At 40.9% G+C, this 17,878-nt stretch overlaps 1 protein-coding gene across 1 annotated transcript in view; it reads right to left on the bottom strand.

Moving 5' to 3' along the window:
* Positions 1–465: 465 nt before the first annotated feature.
* Positions 466–17,878, bottom strand: part of LOC135503595 (cartilage oligomeric matrix protein-like) — a 28,643-nt gene continuing 11,230 nt past the window's right edge. Inside the window, exons 2-22 of the mRNA XM_064797210.1 lie at positions 16,774–16,929; positions 12,167–12,384; positions 10,779–10,950; positions 10,387–10,530; positions 9,673–9,867; positions 9,264–9,490; positions 8,634–8,774; positions 8,087–8,164; positions 7,467–7,622; positions 7,097–7,201; positions 6,403–6,525; positions 5,732–5,894; positions 5,260–5,378; positions 4,677–4,729; positions 4,307–4,392; positions 3,988–4,083; positions 3,476–3,654; positions 2,990–3,204; positions 2,380–2,583; positions 1,909–2,048; positions 466–1,656 (exon numbers count right to left, since the gene is read on the bottom strand). Coding sequence (XP_064653280.1) covers positions 1,589–1,656; positions 1,909–2,048; positions 2,380–2,583; positions 2,990–3,204; positions 3,476–3,654; positions 3,988–4,083; positions 4,307–4,392; positions 4,677–4,729; positions 5,260–5,378; positions 5,732–5,894; positions 6,403–6,525; positions 7,097–7,201; positions 7,467–7,622; positions 8,087–8,164; positions 8,634–8,774; positions 9,264–9,490; positions 9,673–9,867; positions 10,387–10,530; positions 10,779–10,950; positions 12,167–12,384; positions 16,774–16,929 — 3,038 coding nt within the window. The 3' untranslated portion in view covers positions 466–1,588. The remainder of the gene's footprint in view (positions 1,657–1,908; positions 2,049–2,379; positions 2,584–2,989; positions 3,205–3,475; positions 3,655–3,987; positions 4,084–4,306; positions 4,393–4,676; positions 4,730–5,259; positions 5,379–5,731; positions 5,895–6,402; positions 6,526–7,096; positions 7,202–7,466; positions 7,623–8,086; positions 8,165–8,633; positions 8,775–9,263; positions 9,491–9,672; positions 9,868–10,386; positions 10,531–10,778; positions 10,951–12,166; positions 12,385–16,773; positions 16,930–17,878) is intronic.

Genomic DNA, 17,878 nt, shown 5'->3' with positions numbered 1-17,878 from the left:
TTCTCGCGAAATGGAAGTTCTGTTTGCAGTGCACCGTTGGTGGTATAAATACTGTTAATCCCGGTGTAAAGCTAAGACCGCTTTTTCTTCTTCTTCATGGCTTGGTCTTCGTGTCGATTTTATTTCCTAATTATCACTAAATCACTTGATGTTACACAAATATTTCAACATACGAGCCGATTGTCTATTAATCCAAATTGAACACATTGAGCGACATCAAACAGCCATGTAAATCAAAAGGTGAGGCATATGACTTGAATATGCTAAAACCGTCTTAGGTCGGTCGTATGTCCGTCTCTCGGTTGTGAGAAGGTCTCTTGGAAAGACACTACGTCTTTTTAAAGAGCCGAACAGAGTCGATAACATTGATTGTTATGACCTTTGTAGACAAATGGCCTCTCATAGTGATGTACGCGCTGCATGCATGGCATGTAGCATGTTGATTAACAAACTCGAAAACGCATATCATATTTATTTACAACGAAATGAAATTTTATTTCACTTTTTTAGCGAATCAGTACAAAACGTAGTCGTTTGCGAAAAAAGATTTGATAGAAGTAATTAAAGGTTGAATGGGTCATATCAAAGACACTTTTTAGACAATAAATACAGTTTGGGAAAATGATTTGATACAATAAATTGAAGGTTGAATAAGTTGATATCCAAGACATTTTTCTTTATAAAATAAATACTATTAATAGTTTTTACACATCTTTTACCATCTAGAGTAAACCTCAGCTAAGTTATTCATTATACATGTATCATGTGTAAGCTATTTGAGAATAATCAAGCTGTCGTAACGTTATGAGAAGCATCAGCGATTCTTTGGACAAACCCCATGAGCAATAAAAAGAAAGGTTTCAGTTTAATTTCGTCAGCCGCCATGCCTACTCACCATTTCAGATGTGACTGCTGTGTAACAGTGCATTGCACTGGATTCGAGAGTACTGCACATACATTTGATGAATGAACTCGAGCTGAAAACACTGATCACACAGCAATTTTCCATACGCTACAAAAATATTGCGAATATAAAAAACCACCAAAAAAAACACATTTTGTTTTAGAGGAGAGTGCATGCGCATGTCAAAACCCCGATTTCCACTACATCCCAAATAGGCCAGGCCGATCTCGGATATACAATGTATCTACCATGATTTCTCAAAAACACTGAATATTATGGATGTACCATTTCATGCACGCCCGAAGTGTTCTTTACAAAGTGTACATAATTATGTACATGGACGAACTCACATTCGACCAACAAATTTTATCAACGACAATAACAAGCTTCAACAGCAATACATTTGTACAACGAATGTCCGCGTTGCTTATCATAACCATGCAATGTCTGGTACTGTGTATTACTTCATGAGATATAGTATCAGGTCGATCCTATTATCATGATTACCGGAACCATACATGTATGTCTGCCACGAAAGTCACTAACTGAATCTACGTCATAAGTGACGTATAGTATATACACTGAGATTGTTCCTTGTGACGTCCTTGAATTGGTAGTTTCAGATCGTTCCATATCAGTTAAAGTGCACCACGTCGAATCATTCCTAAAGTTTGTAACAGATCCTTATTTCTTGCTGGTCGCAGCCGGAATTCCTCCAATGCTTTCGTCAAGCGCATCTTCAGATATATCTTCTACAAGAAAAAAAAAAATCACATTTTGTTAGTGGCACGGTCCTTATTTCTTGCTGGTCGCAGCACGTACATGTTTTTTGTTGTTTTTGCAGCTAGTTTAAATTTGATACTATTATTTATTCAACTGAACATGTTTTTCCGCATCGCTTGTCCAGTCTGAGGTTCAGTGAAGAATTATATATGGCATCAATGTTAGATTCTGTTCTTTGTAACATGACTGATGGTGATGATGCCTGTTTTTGATTTACGTACCTTTACATCTGTACTCAAGATTTGACCAGATTATATTCTCCTGTGAGAAACAGAACACTCCTAGTCGACCACCGCGGAGGGTAGTATCGAATACATTCCCGGAGTCTGCCACAATCTCTGTACCTTCATGCATCACAAACCTGTAGGAAAGAAAAACAACCTTGTATATCTAATATAGAGAGTGCGTCGAAGTTCTCGTGTAAAATACTACTATGCTACGCCTCGCCAGTCGATCCGGAAGTCGGCCGCCATTAGCGCAGCGCTTGATACCTTTCTTCTTCTTTGCATTCGACCTCACTTTACTTTTGAATGACTGACTCCAGAAGCGTTTATCTCCAAAGGTCACATTGTCATTGATTGTGGCTCTGTACCTATACATTACTCCATCACGGACTCGCCGACCTTTTTTTATTCTTGCGTACAAAGACCGGACATGAACGTCTTTGCTCGCAAACCCCGCCTCAAACACACCTCATTAGACCTATGCTTGGCCGATGCTGCAAAAGGAATTTATAAGCCGTCTTATCCTTCCATCCAACGTTTCTTGGATCCTTCCAGAGCAGTTTGACTTGGTCGGGCGTATTGCCCGTGTGCCATAAGGAGTTTCGTAACATCTGGCCAGGGCCGGTCACGGAGTGGACGAGCTTTAACTGGATTCCTGGCTCAGCAACCGCTCTGAAAAGCATAGCAAGTAAAAATTGGTTACTGATGTCAGTTGATGGTCTTTACAAACTTTTTAACTTACAGTATGACATGCTTTCAAGGTGCAACATTTATCAACTTGGTAAATCGGCTTATGAGATACTCCTTACTCTCTTCAAGCGCCAGGCGAGAAGTCAGTCTGTACCTTTTATGTAGCTGGTGGCTAACCGACCGGCCGCGAAAGATCTACCAACGAGGCTCGAGCCATCGACCTTATATGTTCACGAGGTGGACGCCCGAGTCTCTAGGCAATTGGGATCGGTATAGTCTTAGAGTTGCTGGTTACTCTAAGGTATGGTGCAGCATTTGGAGTTTGAATAATCTTAGAGTAACCAGGAATAATACTTCTTATTTTGTAAATCTGTTTTCTTTCCCTCACCTGAAAGGAGTGGCCTGCCAGTACGTCTGCGCCTTTTTCTTCCACATGACCACATAAAAGCTCGAACTATCTTGAAAGCTAAAGATGAACCCGGCGAAGTCGTCGTCGACTGGAGTATTGATGAAGAATGTACCGGTGAAGTCTACCCCGCTGAAGGAGTGGAAGCCCACGGCTAGGCCAGGGTCGCTGTTGATCACTTCCATTATCTCGGCGCCCTGCAAGAAAGGAACATGATGGTTGGGTAGTTCTGCCTTATGGAGACTGAGACACACAGAGTAGCGATTTTATGACATAATTATGTAGATTAGAAAAAAAACACTAAAGGCCTTTTCCAAAGTAGGCCCTACCGTACTTTATCAAACCCTGATAACACCACAGTCAGTTTGGCTTCGCATATCATCAGGGAGGGGTGAAATTGCATTTAGTGTTGTTCCTTTCGCTGTCATATTTTTAGAGACAAAGAACAAATCACGGAAGTCCGCTTACCTTGTTCAGAATCACCCACATTGGATCAACCTGTGATGTGCCCTCGGGGTCCAGATTGATCGTCTGGTACCTGGTGAAGTCCGTTCTGTTGATCCGCTTGTCCTCAGGGCACACATCAAATTTATCTATGACGCCATCTCCATCGAAGTCCGTTTCACAAACGTCACCCAGACCATTTTCTGAGACAAAGTAGAAAGCAAAATTCAATCAGCCGATGTATAGTAAGTAATAAAATAATCTATTTAGAAAAAAGGTCACCGACAGAATTCAACATTTTTCGCTTCATTTTCGCTGATGATGTTGACAGAAGGAAGCTCGTATACGCCCTATTGTTTTTCTTTAAAACGATACCGCTTTAAAAATATCAGTTATTTTGCTCTATCCCTTATCTAACATTGTATCCCGGGAACCTGTCGACCAGCATAGTACCCCCGTCCCGATTAGTGTCTTACTATCGTTTGGCAATGTTCTCAAGTGGGGCGGATTGAGAGTTGCATTTCTAGCACACTTACTGTCGAGGTCTATTTGATCTGGGTTAAAGATGAGCTGACAGTTATCTTCAACGTCCAGGATCCCGTCATTGTCGTCATCGTCGTCGCAGGCATCACCTTGGAAACGATTGAAATATGCGAATATATTTGGGAAAATGAAGATCACTAGCAGTTGGGACGAGACCAGCTCTAAAGATAACCAGCTCTCTAACGTTAACATTTCAATTTCACACCGGATCATTTTCTAACGAGAAGCCTTTTTCAAAGGTTTTCAAAAGCTCAAGAACCTTTATTTCTAAGAGTGTAGGTCGTGGAGTATAATTTGGAAAATATCCATTACCTCTTCCATCGCCATCTGAATCCCTTTGGTCAGCATTAGCTAGGTCGGGACAGTTGTCCAAGTCAAGCTGGAAACCATCATGATCGCTGTAAAAGAAGACAATTATAGCTTAGACTCGGTCATGGCAGGTAACATTCTGTGAAAAGAAATTTCTTTAAAGCTTACTCAGAAACAAAATTTGAAGTGACGTTATCAACTAATAATATATTATAAAATGTATCAAACGGTGCATACATTTAACCTCTACATTTTAGAATGAACAGCGCTATATCCTAATGTTAATCTATACGGTTACTATGTACTCAGTTGATACTCACATGTTTTGCAGCCAAAAAGCTTATTTTCTGAACTATTATTATATCTTACTTACTCATCTTTATTCGTGTCACACTCGTCTCCAACGAAATCATGGTCTGAGTCTTGCTGGAAAGAGAAGGACAGAGAAACGAGCTGTATTCACAAAACATAACACGAGTACATCAGCGTGACTCAATGAAAAACCATAAATTATCGTTTTTGAATCATCATCGCAAAATGATACCCACCCCCTGTTATAGCATCTGGGTCATACATAATACTTCTTAAACAGGTAGGTTTTCCGTGATATTAAGTGACTCCTTTTCCATATATGCTCCCGTTCTCTCAATCATTAGCATTACCGCACAGATCGTGTTCATACCCTTCTACTGCGCCTCGCGGCATTGTTTGTTAATCGCGCCTCCTTCTCCACACACTCCCCCTACTCCTTGCTCACTTTTAACAATGATATCGAGCAAAGCCTGGTGAACGTGTTTAAAAAAAAAATTGGCCATGCCTTAGACATAGCTGCTTCTTGTGTTGTAAAAAATGAAGCTCAGGGTGATCTCAGGACCTTTCAGGTAAAAGAATATTTAATTCGGGTTTTACTGTAAAATATAATTTTCCTCAAATATCCCTTTTCATTTTCATTTTACCTGTTGTGGGTTCTTTATTTTGGGACAGTTATCACAAGCATCGCCTACACCATCTTCATCTGTGTCTTTCTGGTCATCATTAGCAATGATCCAACAGTTGTCAAACTCGTTGGGTATGCCTGGAAAATGAGAGGGATACATGTACCTGTTGCTATACACAGGCGAAACTGAATGAGAGAACCGAAGCCGTCTTGATTACTGGTTCAAAGTTCTTATACATGTAGTTCTATGACTGAACCATCCGGGGCGTCTTTTCTGAGTGAACCTCTGTGGATTTCTTAGTGCTTCCAATCCCTTCATTGTTGGCGGAACACTAGAAAACACATTGGTCATTTTCTTTGTGTAGTAGCCTCCCGATCATCATGTCATGGCCAGGTACTCCGTCAAAAAAGGTACATTTAATGTACGACAATACATGTATGTTTGAGTAATCAATTCAGTGTATTCATACATATTCTCGTTTAAAGCCTACCATCGTTATCAGCATCCGGATCGCAAGCATCCCCCAGTCCATCATAGTCCGTATCCATCTGATCTTGGTTGGATATTGTCGGGCAGTTATCACAGGCATCGCCGATCTTATCCAGCTCGTCCGTATCTGCCTGGTCCGCATTCGCCATTAGAGGACAGTTATCCTAGATGAGAAAAAACTTGATTATGATGCATATTAGATTTAGTAACCAATTTATCCGACTAAATTAAGGAAGCGGTCGCTTCCCAAATGTATCAATCCCATAACGACCTTCAACATTTATTCAGGTGATCTTATCTTTGGTATTTTTCATACTACATGTATTGTGAATTTTAGTAAATATCGGCCATGCAACATACGTTAAAAAATGGCATAGGCACAAAACTTCGTAATATATTCTTTTCTCGTCACCAGCTGGGATGAGTTTGCCTGTTCAAGACACCTCCCTCTCCCTTGCGAACTGCACTGCTCCTGGCCCGAGCGCGTGAGAGGTATCCTTCTATGGCACCCTTGGGAAGACTGGGTCTGGGGAATGAAATATGCCCCTACTGGTCTGAGACCATAATCTGTGTTGGCTTCTGTAGGCGTCCAGCTCAGCTTTGGATTCAAAGAAAGATTTCCGTGTTTGTGTCTCAGAGTAGCGCCCCACACTTTTCTGAGACTGATCTTACCCCATTGAGTCCTATTGGACTATTGTTGACACCATCGTTGTCCGAATCTATATCACAGGCATCTCCTAGTCCGTCCTGGTCGTAATCCTCCTGACCGCTGTTTGACACATTCGGGCAGTTATCCTAAATCAAATAAAAACGACTTTTCATAGATTCGAGTTAATTTATCGAAAATCCCAATTCATCCCTAAACCTAGAATACGAATAGAGAATGATTACATATTTAATGTTTATGATATTCATTGGGATTGGTAGGTTCATGCCGATCTACCGGCGGTTTGCGTATGACCATCCCTATATTGGGTCGCCGGTGAAAGGAGGAGACTTGAGGATTGACATTCACTCCCCGTAAGTCGGCATGGTAGAACTACCGATAATGCTCAAAAATAAAAAACCAGACAGTCTTTTGAGGCACAATCTCTCACCCAATATGCCAACATCATTCATTGGACCATGAAATTTTTTTGGCAGCCATATCTGTAAACGCTCCAAAATAAAGACTATACATATAAAATATATGACAGAAATGTCTATTTTGTTGCTGAGGTTGACTTCGCGTCCAACATGTAGAAATTACTGGTGTTGTGTTCAATTTGTTTTGCAGATGCCTTTATGTTCTGGCACTTCCAATTTTTAAAACACACCCTGAAGTTCATAGTTATTACTACTAAGAAAGACTAGCTTATCATCTTACCATTTTACATTTCTTGTTGGCACATGGTAACTGTTGGTCGGGGTATCCGTCGATATCAGTGTCTCGTCCACAGATGGAGCCATTACCTGCCCACCCAACCTTGCACTGAAAATGAAGCAAAGCTATGAGTTAGTGATTCTTTTGAGCATTTGAAAGAGGATAGCCTTGAATGCCCATAGGCGCCACAAAATAAGTACAGAAAGCGACGATAGCCATTGTTTTAATTTTTTAGAACATTGTTTAATGACTACTGGTGCAACCCTTGAAGATACGGTGTCAGCGCATCTCTTCAATTCTGCCTAGTTAAAAGCAATGTCCTTCGGTTGCTCGCTTGACTCCATTGCAAATCAATTAATGGTAGAAAACTCACCTCACAAATGTAATGATCGAAGCCTCTCCTCAGCGCGCAGTTGGCATTACCGTCACAAATGGTCACACCATCACCACATGTGTTGAGTTTCTTCGTACAGCCAATTGTCTGGTTACCTTCAAAGCCCTCCAAACAATCCCCACATTGAAAAGAACCCTGAAATGAAAGAATCGCTGATCGAATCAAGAAGTCGAATTCAACATCGCCTTGAGCCACAAATATCAAATCGAGGAATCGAAGCTAAGATTGCCTTTAGCCAAATATATCGAATCAAGAGTTCGAATTTAAGACATTTGAGCCACAAATATCGAATCGAGAGTTCAAATTAATATATTGTTTTGAACTACATTTGTACTTATATCGAATCAATAGCTCGATTTTTTAACATTGCCTTGGCCAAACAGGGATGAAATTGCAATCGTTTGATGCTTGGCCTATAATCCTCTTGAAGAATATGAAATTGACTCTGGTATCAAACGTGCAATGAATGAGAATCGCACTCTGACCGACATAAGTTGACTCTTTAAAGTACTACTACATTGTACGTGTAGCTTCTTTGCTTTTTTCTCTTGGAATTTAATGTTGTTGGATCTGGAGTTCTCAAGTACTTGTATACTTACCGGTGAATTCACACAAAGAGAATTTACAGTACAACCTCCATTATTTCCGTCAATACATTCATTTATATCTTTACATACCTGTTAATAAAGAAATATTTGTTTTAAACATGTATCAAAAAAACGTAACGTGGCCGCTTTCTTCGCTGATCTGCTTTTTGATGGGTTGTTGTATGACATAAACAAAGCAGTCGCGGTCAAGAGAAATTAGTTAATACATAACACCCGACCGAATTCGACCACTGATCTATGAGGGAGAGGGGGGGGGGGGGGGGGTACAGAGTTCACGTTGATCGCTTCATAATTACAAGCGAGTCCAAACTGACAAACAGAAATAGAAGCGTGAGGAAGAGTGGAATGTCGAGAAACCAGCCAATGGACGTCGAGTGTCGCTGGCGCCAATATAGTACAGCAACAGCCAAATCGTTCGCTGAAATAATCCGACAAAAACTCTCGATGATGGTTGATAATGAGCACACACGTGCATTGCATTAAATATTTGTGATTTACAGCACCACAATAAAGAAGATGGGCAGGATAATTTGCTTACTTGTCTGTTTTCCGTTGCGTATTCTACTCCAACACCCTGGACACTCGGTGCCGTGAAGCCAGCAGGGCAAGCGGGACAGAAAAACCCTGGGACAGTGTTCACACAGGTAACCAAGAGGTCACACGGTTGCACAACTTTGCACTGGAAACAAGAAAAAAAACCTGATACTGCTGCCAATAAGAGGAAATTAGTTCAAAATAGATACGCATTGTCCAGGGATCGAACCAGGGCCTCCCGCGTGCCAGTGGCAAGCGAGAATTCTACTACTGAACCAACAATGCGCTTGGTGTACACGTTTGGACCATTTCGGGAAAGATTATTCGTTTTTGTAACAGAAAACGAACTGCGATTACGAATTCCGAAATCCTAAACACTAAAACAGAACGTGTACAAAGAATTCGTCTTCGTAAATTCGTGAATGATGTGGAACTACTCCCATTAGTGTGTACCTGCATCACTCAAGAATTGCGATTTACGAAGACGAAATCTGTGTTCGATGTGTTCTACAATTACAAAGAATTCGCAGTGGTGACGGTCGAAACACTAAGGACACAGAATATATAGTGAGTTGTAAAATCTATATAAAATACTAGGTACTGAATTCACATGTTACCCGGCACCTTAACGTACCTCATCTACATCGACGCAGCTGACTCCGTCACCAGCGAACCCCTTGGGGCAAGCGCTACACTTCAATCCGCCACCACTCTCGAGGCAGGCCACCCCAGGGAAACAGCTGTGGTTTCCACACGTATGGACCTCAAGCTCGACGCAGCCACTTTTGGTACCATCACCAGTGTACCCGTCGGGGCATGCGCCGCACTTGGCTAAACCTTCGACGTCCATGCATGGAACATCTGTAAATTTAAAAGATTCCAATGTATAAATGCATCAACATCGTCGTCATCAGTGGGGATATGACCTATAGATCTTTGCATACAAATATCAAATTCTTGAATGAGTAAGTGACCATCAATCGTAACAATAATAATACCAGCAATCATTCGTCTAACATGGCCTACCGACGAGATATTCTTACCTGGGAAACACGGTTGATCCGCACAGGTCACCTTTATACACTTCTCCCCATCGCCATGAAGACCGTGAGGACAGTCACCGCACTTGTACCCTCCTGTTGGCGTCTCCATGCATTCTACGCCGGGGAAGCAAGGCTTCATCGAACAGGGTTTTCGATATGCTGGGAGCACGTGCATTTGTCCTCGCGCGTCAGGGCCTGAAAATGTGATTGTGACTTAAGGATCCGGGGTCAACATCCGGAAGCTAAAACACATCAGCTTGGAAGGCAGAAACAGCCAAATTTCTCAGATATGTTTCCTTTCACCAATAAACTTTAATAATAGATTCATTGCTTTGTTCGACAGACTTGATATTGCTTCATTTTGAGCAGAAAAAAAGTTAAAAAAATATTTGGACTTAGAAATGTTTTCATCTTTCAGAGTCAGTTCAGGTCAGTCAGTTCATATTTTATGTTTTTGCATTTTGCCCCCTGGTGGCCAAACCAAGAGTAGTTTTGGAACGAAATTTAGTGTGAATCGTCCCAGGACCCAAGGGTACATGTGTACCAAGTTTTAAGTCCAGACCTCAAGCAGTTACAAAACGTACCGCGCTAACAGAAACCACCGGTGGATGACGACGATGACGACGACGACGGACGCCACGTCATCGCATAGACTCACGAGGTGAGCCAATCACGGACCTTTAAACAGACTTTACGTCCGTACATGTAACTCACCTAGACACATTTGACAGTTCTGCAAAGTTGTCCGTAATATCTGAAGCTCTCCCGCTTGATGTCGAATATCAAGTTGGGTTTCTTTTAGGACATCTACTAACTGTCGGATGGCAATAGCAAGATTTTCGTTGTCCGGTTTTGTAGCTGTAATGAGAGCGAAAGAATAAGTTAGGCGTAAGGGCGAAAGTATCACAAGAAAATGTTTCGCCCTGAAAACAATGGGGGTATACATGTATATCCTTTTACAAAACAGGTAATGAGGAGGGACACTTGCTTAACATTTTGGAATAAAGACAGTCGACATATTCTTACATGATGGGTGACAAGGTACGAATTTTATTTCACAGCCGTAGGAGCGCGTGCTTGACTACAGTGAGGCCGAAAGAACTTACCAGTGTTCTGAGGTTTTTCACGTTTGGTGTTGACCTGAATGAACCTCGCATTGTTGAGTGGAGCTTGATCAGCCTGTGGATTTTCATGACCGACCACTTCGCGGCAGACTTTCCCTCTCAGCATCTGTTCCGCTGCATCACCAGTGTAGATGCTTAGAGATCTGTGTACAACCTGAAGATGGCAAGTCAAAAATATATACATGATTGTAGTCACACGAAAAATTTTTTGTTTAAAGGCTGACTTCTGTTCGTAGAGAACTTGGTTGGAGTGAACATGATATACCCATGAGACTTGAAAGAACAGTTTCGTCAACCATGCTGTTTCTGATTTTGCCTTGCTTGTAATATTCACTGAAGTTGATATTTGCGGTTTGTATTTTAAAAATAGTATTTGTGCTGCAGAAAGAAGGGCTTGAAGTGCTAGAACGGATGATGGTGACCATGAAATGTCCCTCAACAAACGATCAGTTTGGGCCTTATCAACCTTTGCATGTGACGTTCTTCCAATTAAAAGTTGGCAAACACGAAAATGCCTAATTTCCTTTTATTATTACATATATGCAATATAGTCGCAGTATTGATGATAAAGTAAATATTTCAATGCTCTCATGGAGTGTTTGATATACTACTTGATGAACAATTTTGATATAAGTTCTGGTAGCTCGTTTAACAGTTGGATGCACGGTTCCATAGTCCTATCTCACCGCATGCTTAAGTACTCGATGAGTTGTATAATTTCTCTCCATCAACGATCTAGTGGTACCCAAGCGTTGCCTCGAGGCCACCCGGTAGTAAAATAATGATGTGAAACGAACACGGTTATCGAAGCTAGGAATTACTCTATCGATTGTTGATGGGTTACATTCGGCTATGGCAATTACATTAAAGTAAAATGTTCTCTCTAGAGGTTCCGCACCATTTCATACCCCCCCCCCCCCCCCCGACTTCATCACTGCGCAATCAAGTGGCGATAGGCAGGTTTCGCAACCTTTACGAACAAGTATGAAGTACGAATATCGGTGCCGTCACCGTCATCTATCCGACACTCTAATCGGCTTCTATACTTTTGACATACATTGTGTACATGTTGTAGCGCGCACCATCGGGATGATCTTCAAAAACCGTCGTCCATACTTCGTACATCGACGATCGTACCGCTCTTCGAGTTGCAAAACCTGCCTAATGCCAGTCGGCGTATACGCGCATTACTCCCCATCAGAAGCATCGCGTTAACCGCCCTCCACCAACTTCGTTCCTATGGCACTTCAGGGGCTTCTAAATAGACCTGGGAATATTTTTTGGGTGTATGGGAACAAAGCGTAATGATGATGTGAGTATCACCAACAGTTGTTTTTTCTCACAGTTTAATGATGTTAAAGCCGACTTACCCCATGAGTATTCGCCTGCAACCGTCTTTTAATATCAGTAAATATGATGAGCTTTGCAACTGATCGACACGAGATGAACACCTCTAGGGAGAAAGACCTGTTGCCCATGTTCCAGAAATGCAGCAGCATTTCCACGCGCTTTTCGTTTTGGTTGTAGAGTTTGGTCGCGAAAAATCGCGGGATGTATCTCCCCTGTGTATTGTGATAGTTGACAAAAACTGAAAAAGAATAAAATCCTTTTTCGTCAGAAAAATCTCTGATAGAGATATTACAAGTCTAAGGTGATTAATCTCTATACAGCTGCTATGTACATTGCACAAGTGTTTACATCATACGTCGCAAATGATCAAGCATTGGCAATTTGGGGCAGTCTTGGAGCGCTTTCCATAAAGAATAGATAAAGATTTGGTCAAGATTCTCAGTTAGCGATTACCGCGCCCCTGTTTGGTACACTGTGGATCGGCCTCGCTCGACTTGTCGCCATGAAGAAGTGATGTTCACTTATACGAAATGGACTGCATTGTAGTGTTGTGAAGGTTTCGGTTACCATCACCTAAACGCGTGAACACTGTCGTTTTTACTCAAAGTGCTATTTTAGTTAAACTTTAAAATTGCCACTATGACTGGCCAAATGATTCCCATGGTGTAAATAACCACCTTTCTGGTAATTTTCTGATACAAAATGTAACCCAATCATTCTTTATTTATTTACGCTTTCCTTCTTGTTAACTCGTGCATAATTTGTTTTGTATTTTTGCAGCACGACCAATGCAATTTCTCTCCGGTCGATTTTTATTCGTGTAATTGCTTTTCTATTTCCTATTACTAGTTACAACACAAATAACAATTGTGGCCAATGGATATTTCTTATATGGCAATGCTGACACGGCTGAATGTCGTGTAAGACAAAAAATACAAGACTGCAAAATCAGCAAAATTTTACATTCATACGACCTCTGGCTGATGTTAAAGAAATACATGTATCTCATTTTCATTTCGGTACCTATTATTTATGTTTATTTGCATACATATATATATTTTATTAACGTGTCACCTTTTACAAAAAGCCAGCCTGCAAAGGCTTACGAGACACAAGTATCACAAGACACATATCACACTGTGAATTGTATATCTTGCTTCTTTACCTGTGTAATAGCCAAATGGTATTAATACGGAACAAATTGAAATTGAAATTGTATTGCTTGGTCAGAAATATCAAAATTATACCCCATTTCACGAAAAATGGTACTGCATGCAAAAAACCCCAAAATGGCAGTGTGCATTCTCAGTACAGAAATACAACAGACAGTTGGAAGCGCCCTCGTATTAATCATGAGCCATTACTTTGAAGGATTGCAATGTTCGGTGGTCTATTCGTTTCGCAACCTCTCCATACTTTTCGCTCGGAAAGGTGATAGTTCCTTTGAGAACTGGTAATAGAAAAAACTTGCAGGGTATAACAAAGGATTGGCATGCTATCATGCATACTTTTTCCTTTCTCCAGCAAGTGCATGTCTGGTCTCCTGCATGCTCATTATTGTCCAATTTCGCCGGAATGTGAAAATCGGCAAATTGGCGGCATGGGGTGTTCATTTGTAAGTTCATAGTTGCGTTAATGAATGAGATAAGCATGGGGTAATGAGTTTTGCCTGGACGTGTTTAATGCTGCAATTACCTTGGTTACATGATCGTCATGTCGTTCGACCCAACCAACGAGGCTGAGTGCAATAATAAGAAGGAAATGGTGAATTCCTGCTAGCAGTGTTTAACCTTAAAACCAGGGCGTTGTAATAATTGTCTATCCAAAAACATGATAAACTGTTAAAACAGTGCCTGTCCAGTAGATTTGTAATGTTTTTTTACACCGTTAGTTTGGGAAATAACGTTAGTTTTCCAAATAATATAGAGTTAGAGATACATGTTAGATAAATGTTTCTCTGCAACATGACCTCGCAAACATTTTACTCAAACTTCTGCAAAAAAGTTTTGTGATTTGTACGATGCATTTTGTCTTCCTCGGATGTTACTGTTTTTTCACCTCGACATGGCCCAGGCAGATTTTTCATGACAATTACATCTTAATACAAACACATCATCGCCGGAAAAAACTTATAAATAAAACATGACTGACACTAGATAAACTCGGTGTCATTTTGGTACCATCTCTGTTTATTTGAGAGACAATCCTATACATGTAGCAACTTAAAGATCATCATCTACTGGTGGGATGTCAGGACACATTTTTCTCTTCTCTTCTTCTCTAATGTTGCTTATTTACGGTGGAGTATTGTATTCTATATATACAGTGGAATCTCCCTTAGCGGCCACCTTTCTATGAAGGACAACCTCTCTAGACACCAGTCCCAAAGTGTTTCCATTTAATTTGACCTCTATAAACAGGACGTCTCTAATAAGGACAGCATTAGTCAGACCCGGGGTGTCTTTAATAAATGGTTAACGGTAGTTTCATTGATCTAAGATGACTGCTTCATTAATTACTGCAAAATTTACACAAAGGCCGAGCCTGAACACAAGCTTGTATCGCCATTCCATTATCTATCCCAACCGAACAGAAAAAGTACCACATAAATTGAACAGTAATCAACTAATTGAGCATTGGCGCGCATTCTTTCTGGTATTCATGATTCATTCTCGGACGGAAGTTAAACACCGAGATAAAACTTTGCGAATGAAAAAAATCATTTGAAAATGCAAGTTAGTTTAGATTAATGGATGTAATGGCAGGCAAATTTGCTGAAATTGCATGACGACTCTCTTCAATCCAAACATTGCCCAATTAATATGTGATTGTAAACATTAGATTTCATGTTGTTGATTCTGATTGCGAACAAAAGTATATACCATTGGTATAACTAAGCCAATGGGGTTTTAACGTTTAACCCCGGAATGTGTGGATGATGCGCATGTCATCTATAGAACCCATTCGCTTTGTCGATGGTAAAGATAGTTGGAATAGTAGTATTGCATCGAGGGTGTGTACACATTGTTGAGTCGTAAAAAAAGAACCAATTCAATAGATCACACGTCAACGGCGTTTACTCACGGAAGTCATAGTTCGATATTGGCATATCGATTAAGTCTTATTATAGTATAATGTATTGATTGTCAACAGGGTTTATCTAAATATATTACTTCGTGCTTTTGGCGCAGTTGGTCGAATTCGGAGCTATTGACAAAAAATAGCATTTATCAATGCTTTTCCGTTCAAAGGAATTTTCTGTGACAATATTTGAGGATTTTCATTCATCCTGAGATCTCACTGATACGATTGAAGGCGTTTAGGCGTTCGCTTTCTTAGCTGTCTTGCACATATCTGCCGGTTCAACCGAATGTATATGTTACAATAGAAATGAAGCCGACAGGCGGTCACACACTGCTGGTTTCTATGGTTGCTTCTGGGTGCCAGAATGACGGTTTAAAGGTCGAAAAATATTTTAAAACAAATATTTCATCGCGAAGCACAGAACGGAAGTCGAGCTACCTTTGTATATTTTCTTAATCATCCGCAGAAACATTTTACTACTGCGGCTATATTCTGTAACTTGTTCGCAGTGTTTGAGTATTCTATCGACCAGCCACCGTGGGTTTCCCTCCTACACGTAACTAATCCATCATGTTTGTAAAACACTAACGCGAAGACAGGTCGAAGTAATGAGCCAGACTCAGTCAACTGGATGTTACCGGTTGATGTAGACATGCTGACAGCGCAGGTATAAGAGAACCCGAGAACAAGTGTAGAGCACCATGAACATAGCATACACAATGTAACACCTCAAAACAACCCGAGCAGAAGTTTGCATTGTTAAATGTTACGGAAGTGATAAAAAATGAAAGGTACCCGGGTTCAACTTTTCTTTATCATATAGGCTACATACCTCACTTCCGGAATCTCGTCAATTATTTGTTCAGACAGAAACACAAAGGATTCTCAGTGGCATGTTGTAATGTATCTTTCAAATAACAAGTATGTTAGACAAGCATCTAGTTACACTCCAGATTCTTAGAAAACACTACAATCGAACCACAACAGACGCGAGGGACGTTTTTAATTTGGCACAGTAGTAGGTGCAATCCACGAACTTTCAAGGCATTGTTTCGACTTTGCTGATCGTGGGAGCAAGCAGCTCTCGCTTAGTAATCAGTTTTTTTAACCTAACAGTAGTTTTGTGCGAAGAGTTTTGCACATCCCTTCGCGTGACGCATGCTACACAATAATTGATGTAGGTTATCTAGTCTCAACTGTGCGTCTACAGGAGCATAAAATGGTATTTTTTTATTGATTACCAGAGTAAAGAATAGAAATGTCAAGCCTTCACATCAGGACATGCTTCCTAGCCGCCGTGATGTCGTGTTCGCGACATTCAGGGGCCATGTCATCCTGAAGAAATTAGGGGTTAAAGTTCGCTTCTCTGTGTGCAGGGCCGGAGAAGCGAACATCAACAGAAGCCGTTTCCTCAATGAAAGATTGGGGGAAAATAAATGAACTCCTGACCTTTTCAAGTTCTATGTAGAATTGGTGTCATACGATGGCCGTCGAAAAATGCCAAGTAAGGGTACATTGAGCGCTGCAACTACTGTATACTCACTGCCATGTCCGAAGCCTTCTAACGTCACTTCAACAATCTTCTTGTGCCGCTCTTGGAATTTCAGGATATTAAGGGACGGTGTTACCCTGGGCAATGGTACCATACCAGCTAGCACCACATTGTCATTTTTCAGCAATGTATCACGCACTTTATTCACTGAAACGAAAGACAGAACTGCTGGTAAGTATGCATTACGAACGACAGAACGACAGTAGAAAATGTCTCGATGTAAAAGTGTCTGGGCCTATTACTGGCGGATTATCGTTCTATAGAGGCTTTGACCGTCACTATAATAGTTCAGAGATTAAACCGCATAAAAGCATCATTTGGTCCCCGGACGTTCTTTCCTAGGACATTTCAAACTTCTACACCGGCCCATTGGTAACCATCAGGAAAAGTCGTCTTTTACTAAGTACGCGGAGTTCATTTCCAGCCACAACAAGCAATCGAATCACTTCTCGTAATGGCTCTAATGATGAGAATCTGATTGCCATGCCACCCATAGTTAGCTGACCCAGTGACACCACCGGATTGCTTTTCTAATGCAAGATAGCTTTTTACCCAAACTATATCGATTTCATGAGAAAAACTGTAATTGCTGATTTGTTTATATTTTTCATATTTTCTAATTCTTTTCGTCACGTCATGAAATTGAGAAATGCCAGAAAAAACTTTTTGTATACATGAAAAGGTGAGGCGATGATTTCGATAACACGTGAGCGATTGGTATAAAGAAAGTAAGCACACTCTGTTGGGCAGTAAGGCAATGATCACCGTTTTGCGAGTTATCGCTACTTCTGGCTATCGTCCGCGCTTCTTTCTGCTGTGCCACTCATGTTCAAAGTATGTCCGCCGTCGCAAGATATATGAGTTGCTCCTAGATTTAGCTGCGACTTTTCTAAAAACTGGTTTGCGCAAAAAAGCGCGGATCTGCGCATTTCCTTGTTGATTTCATCAAAAAACTCCCATCCAACACTTGCCCCTATCAATTGGTTTAACACTACCTGAAAACTGGTGAGGTGAGATTTAGCGAGACATCGTCCATTTTTTACATGCTGTACATTCAACCATCGTGTCAGCAGAGCTATAGATCTACATATACATG

Source organism: Lineus longissimus, chromosome 2 (assembly GCF_910592395.1).
Source record: "Lineus longissimus chromosome 2, tnLinLong1.2, whole genome shotgun sequence".
Classification (NCBI taxonomy): Eukaryota; Metazoa; Nemertea; class Pilidiophora; order Heteronemertea; family Lineidae; genus Lineus; species Lineus longissimus.
Note: the sequence above shows the minus strand (reverse complement) of the source record. Positions and strands in the feature narration are given on the sequence as shown.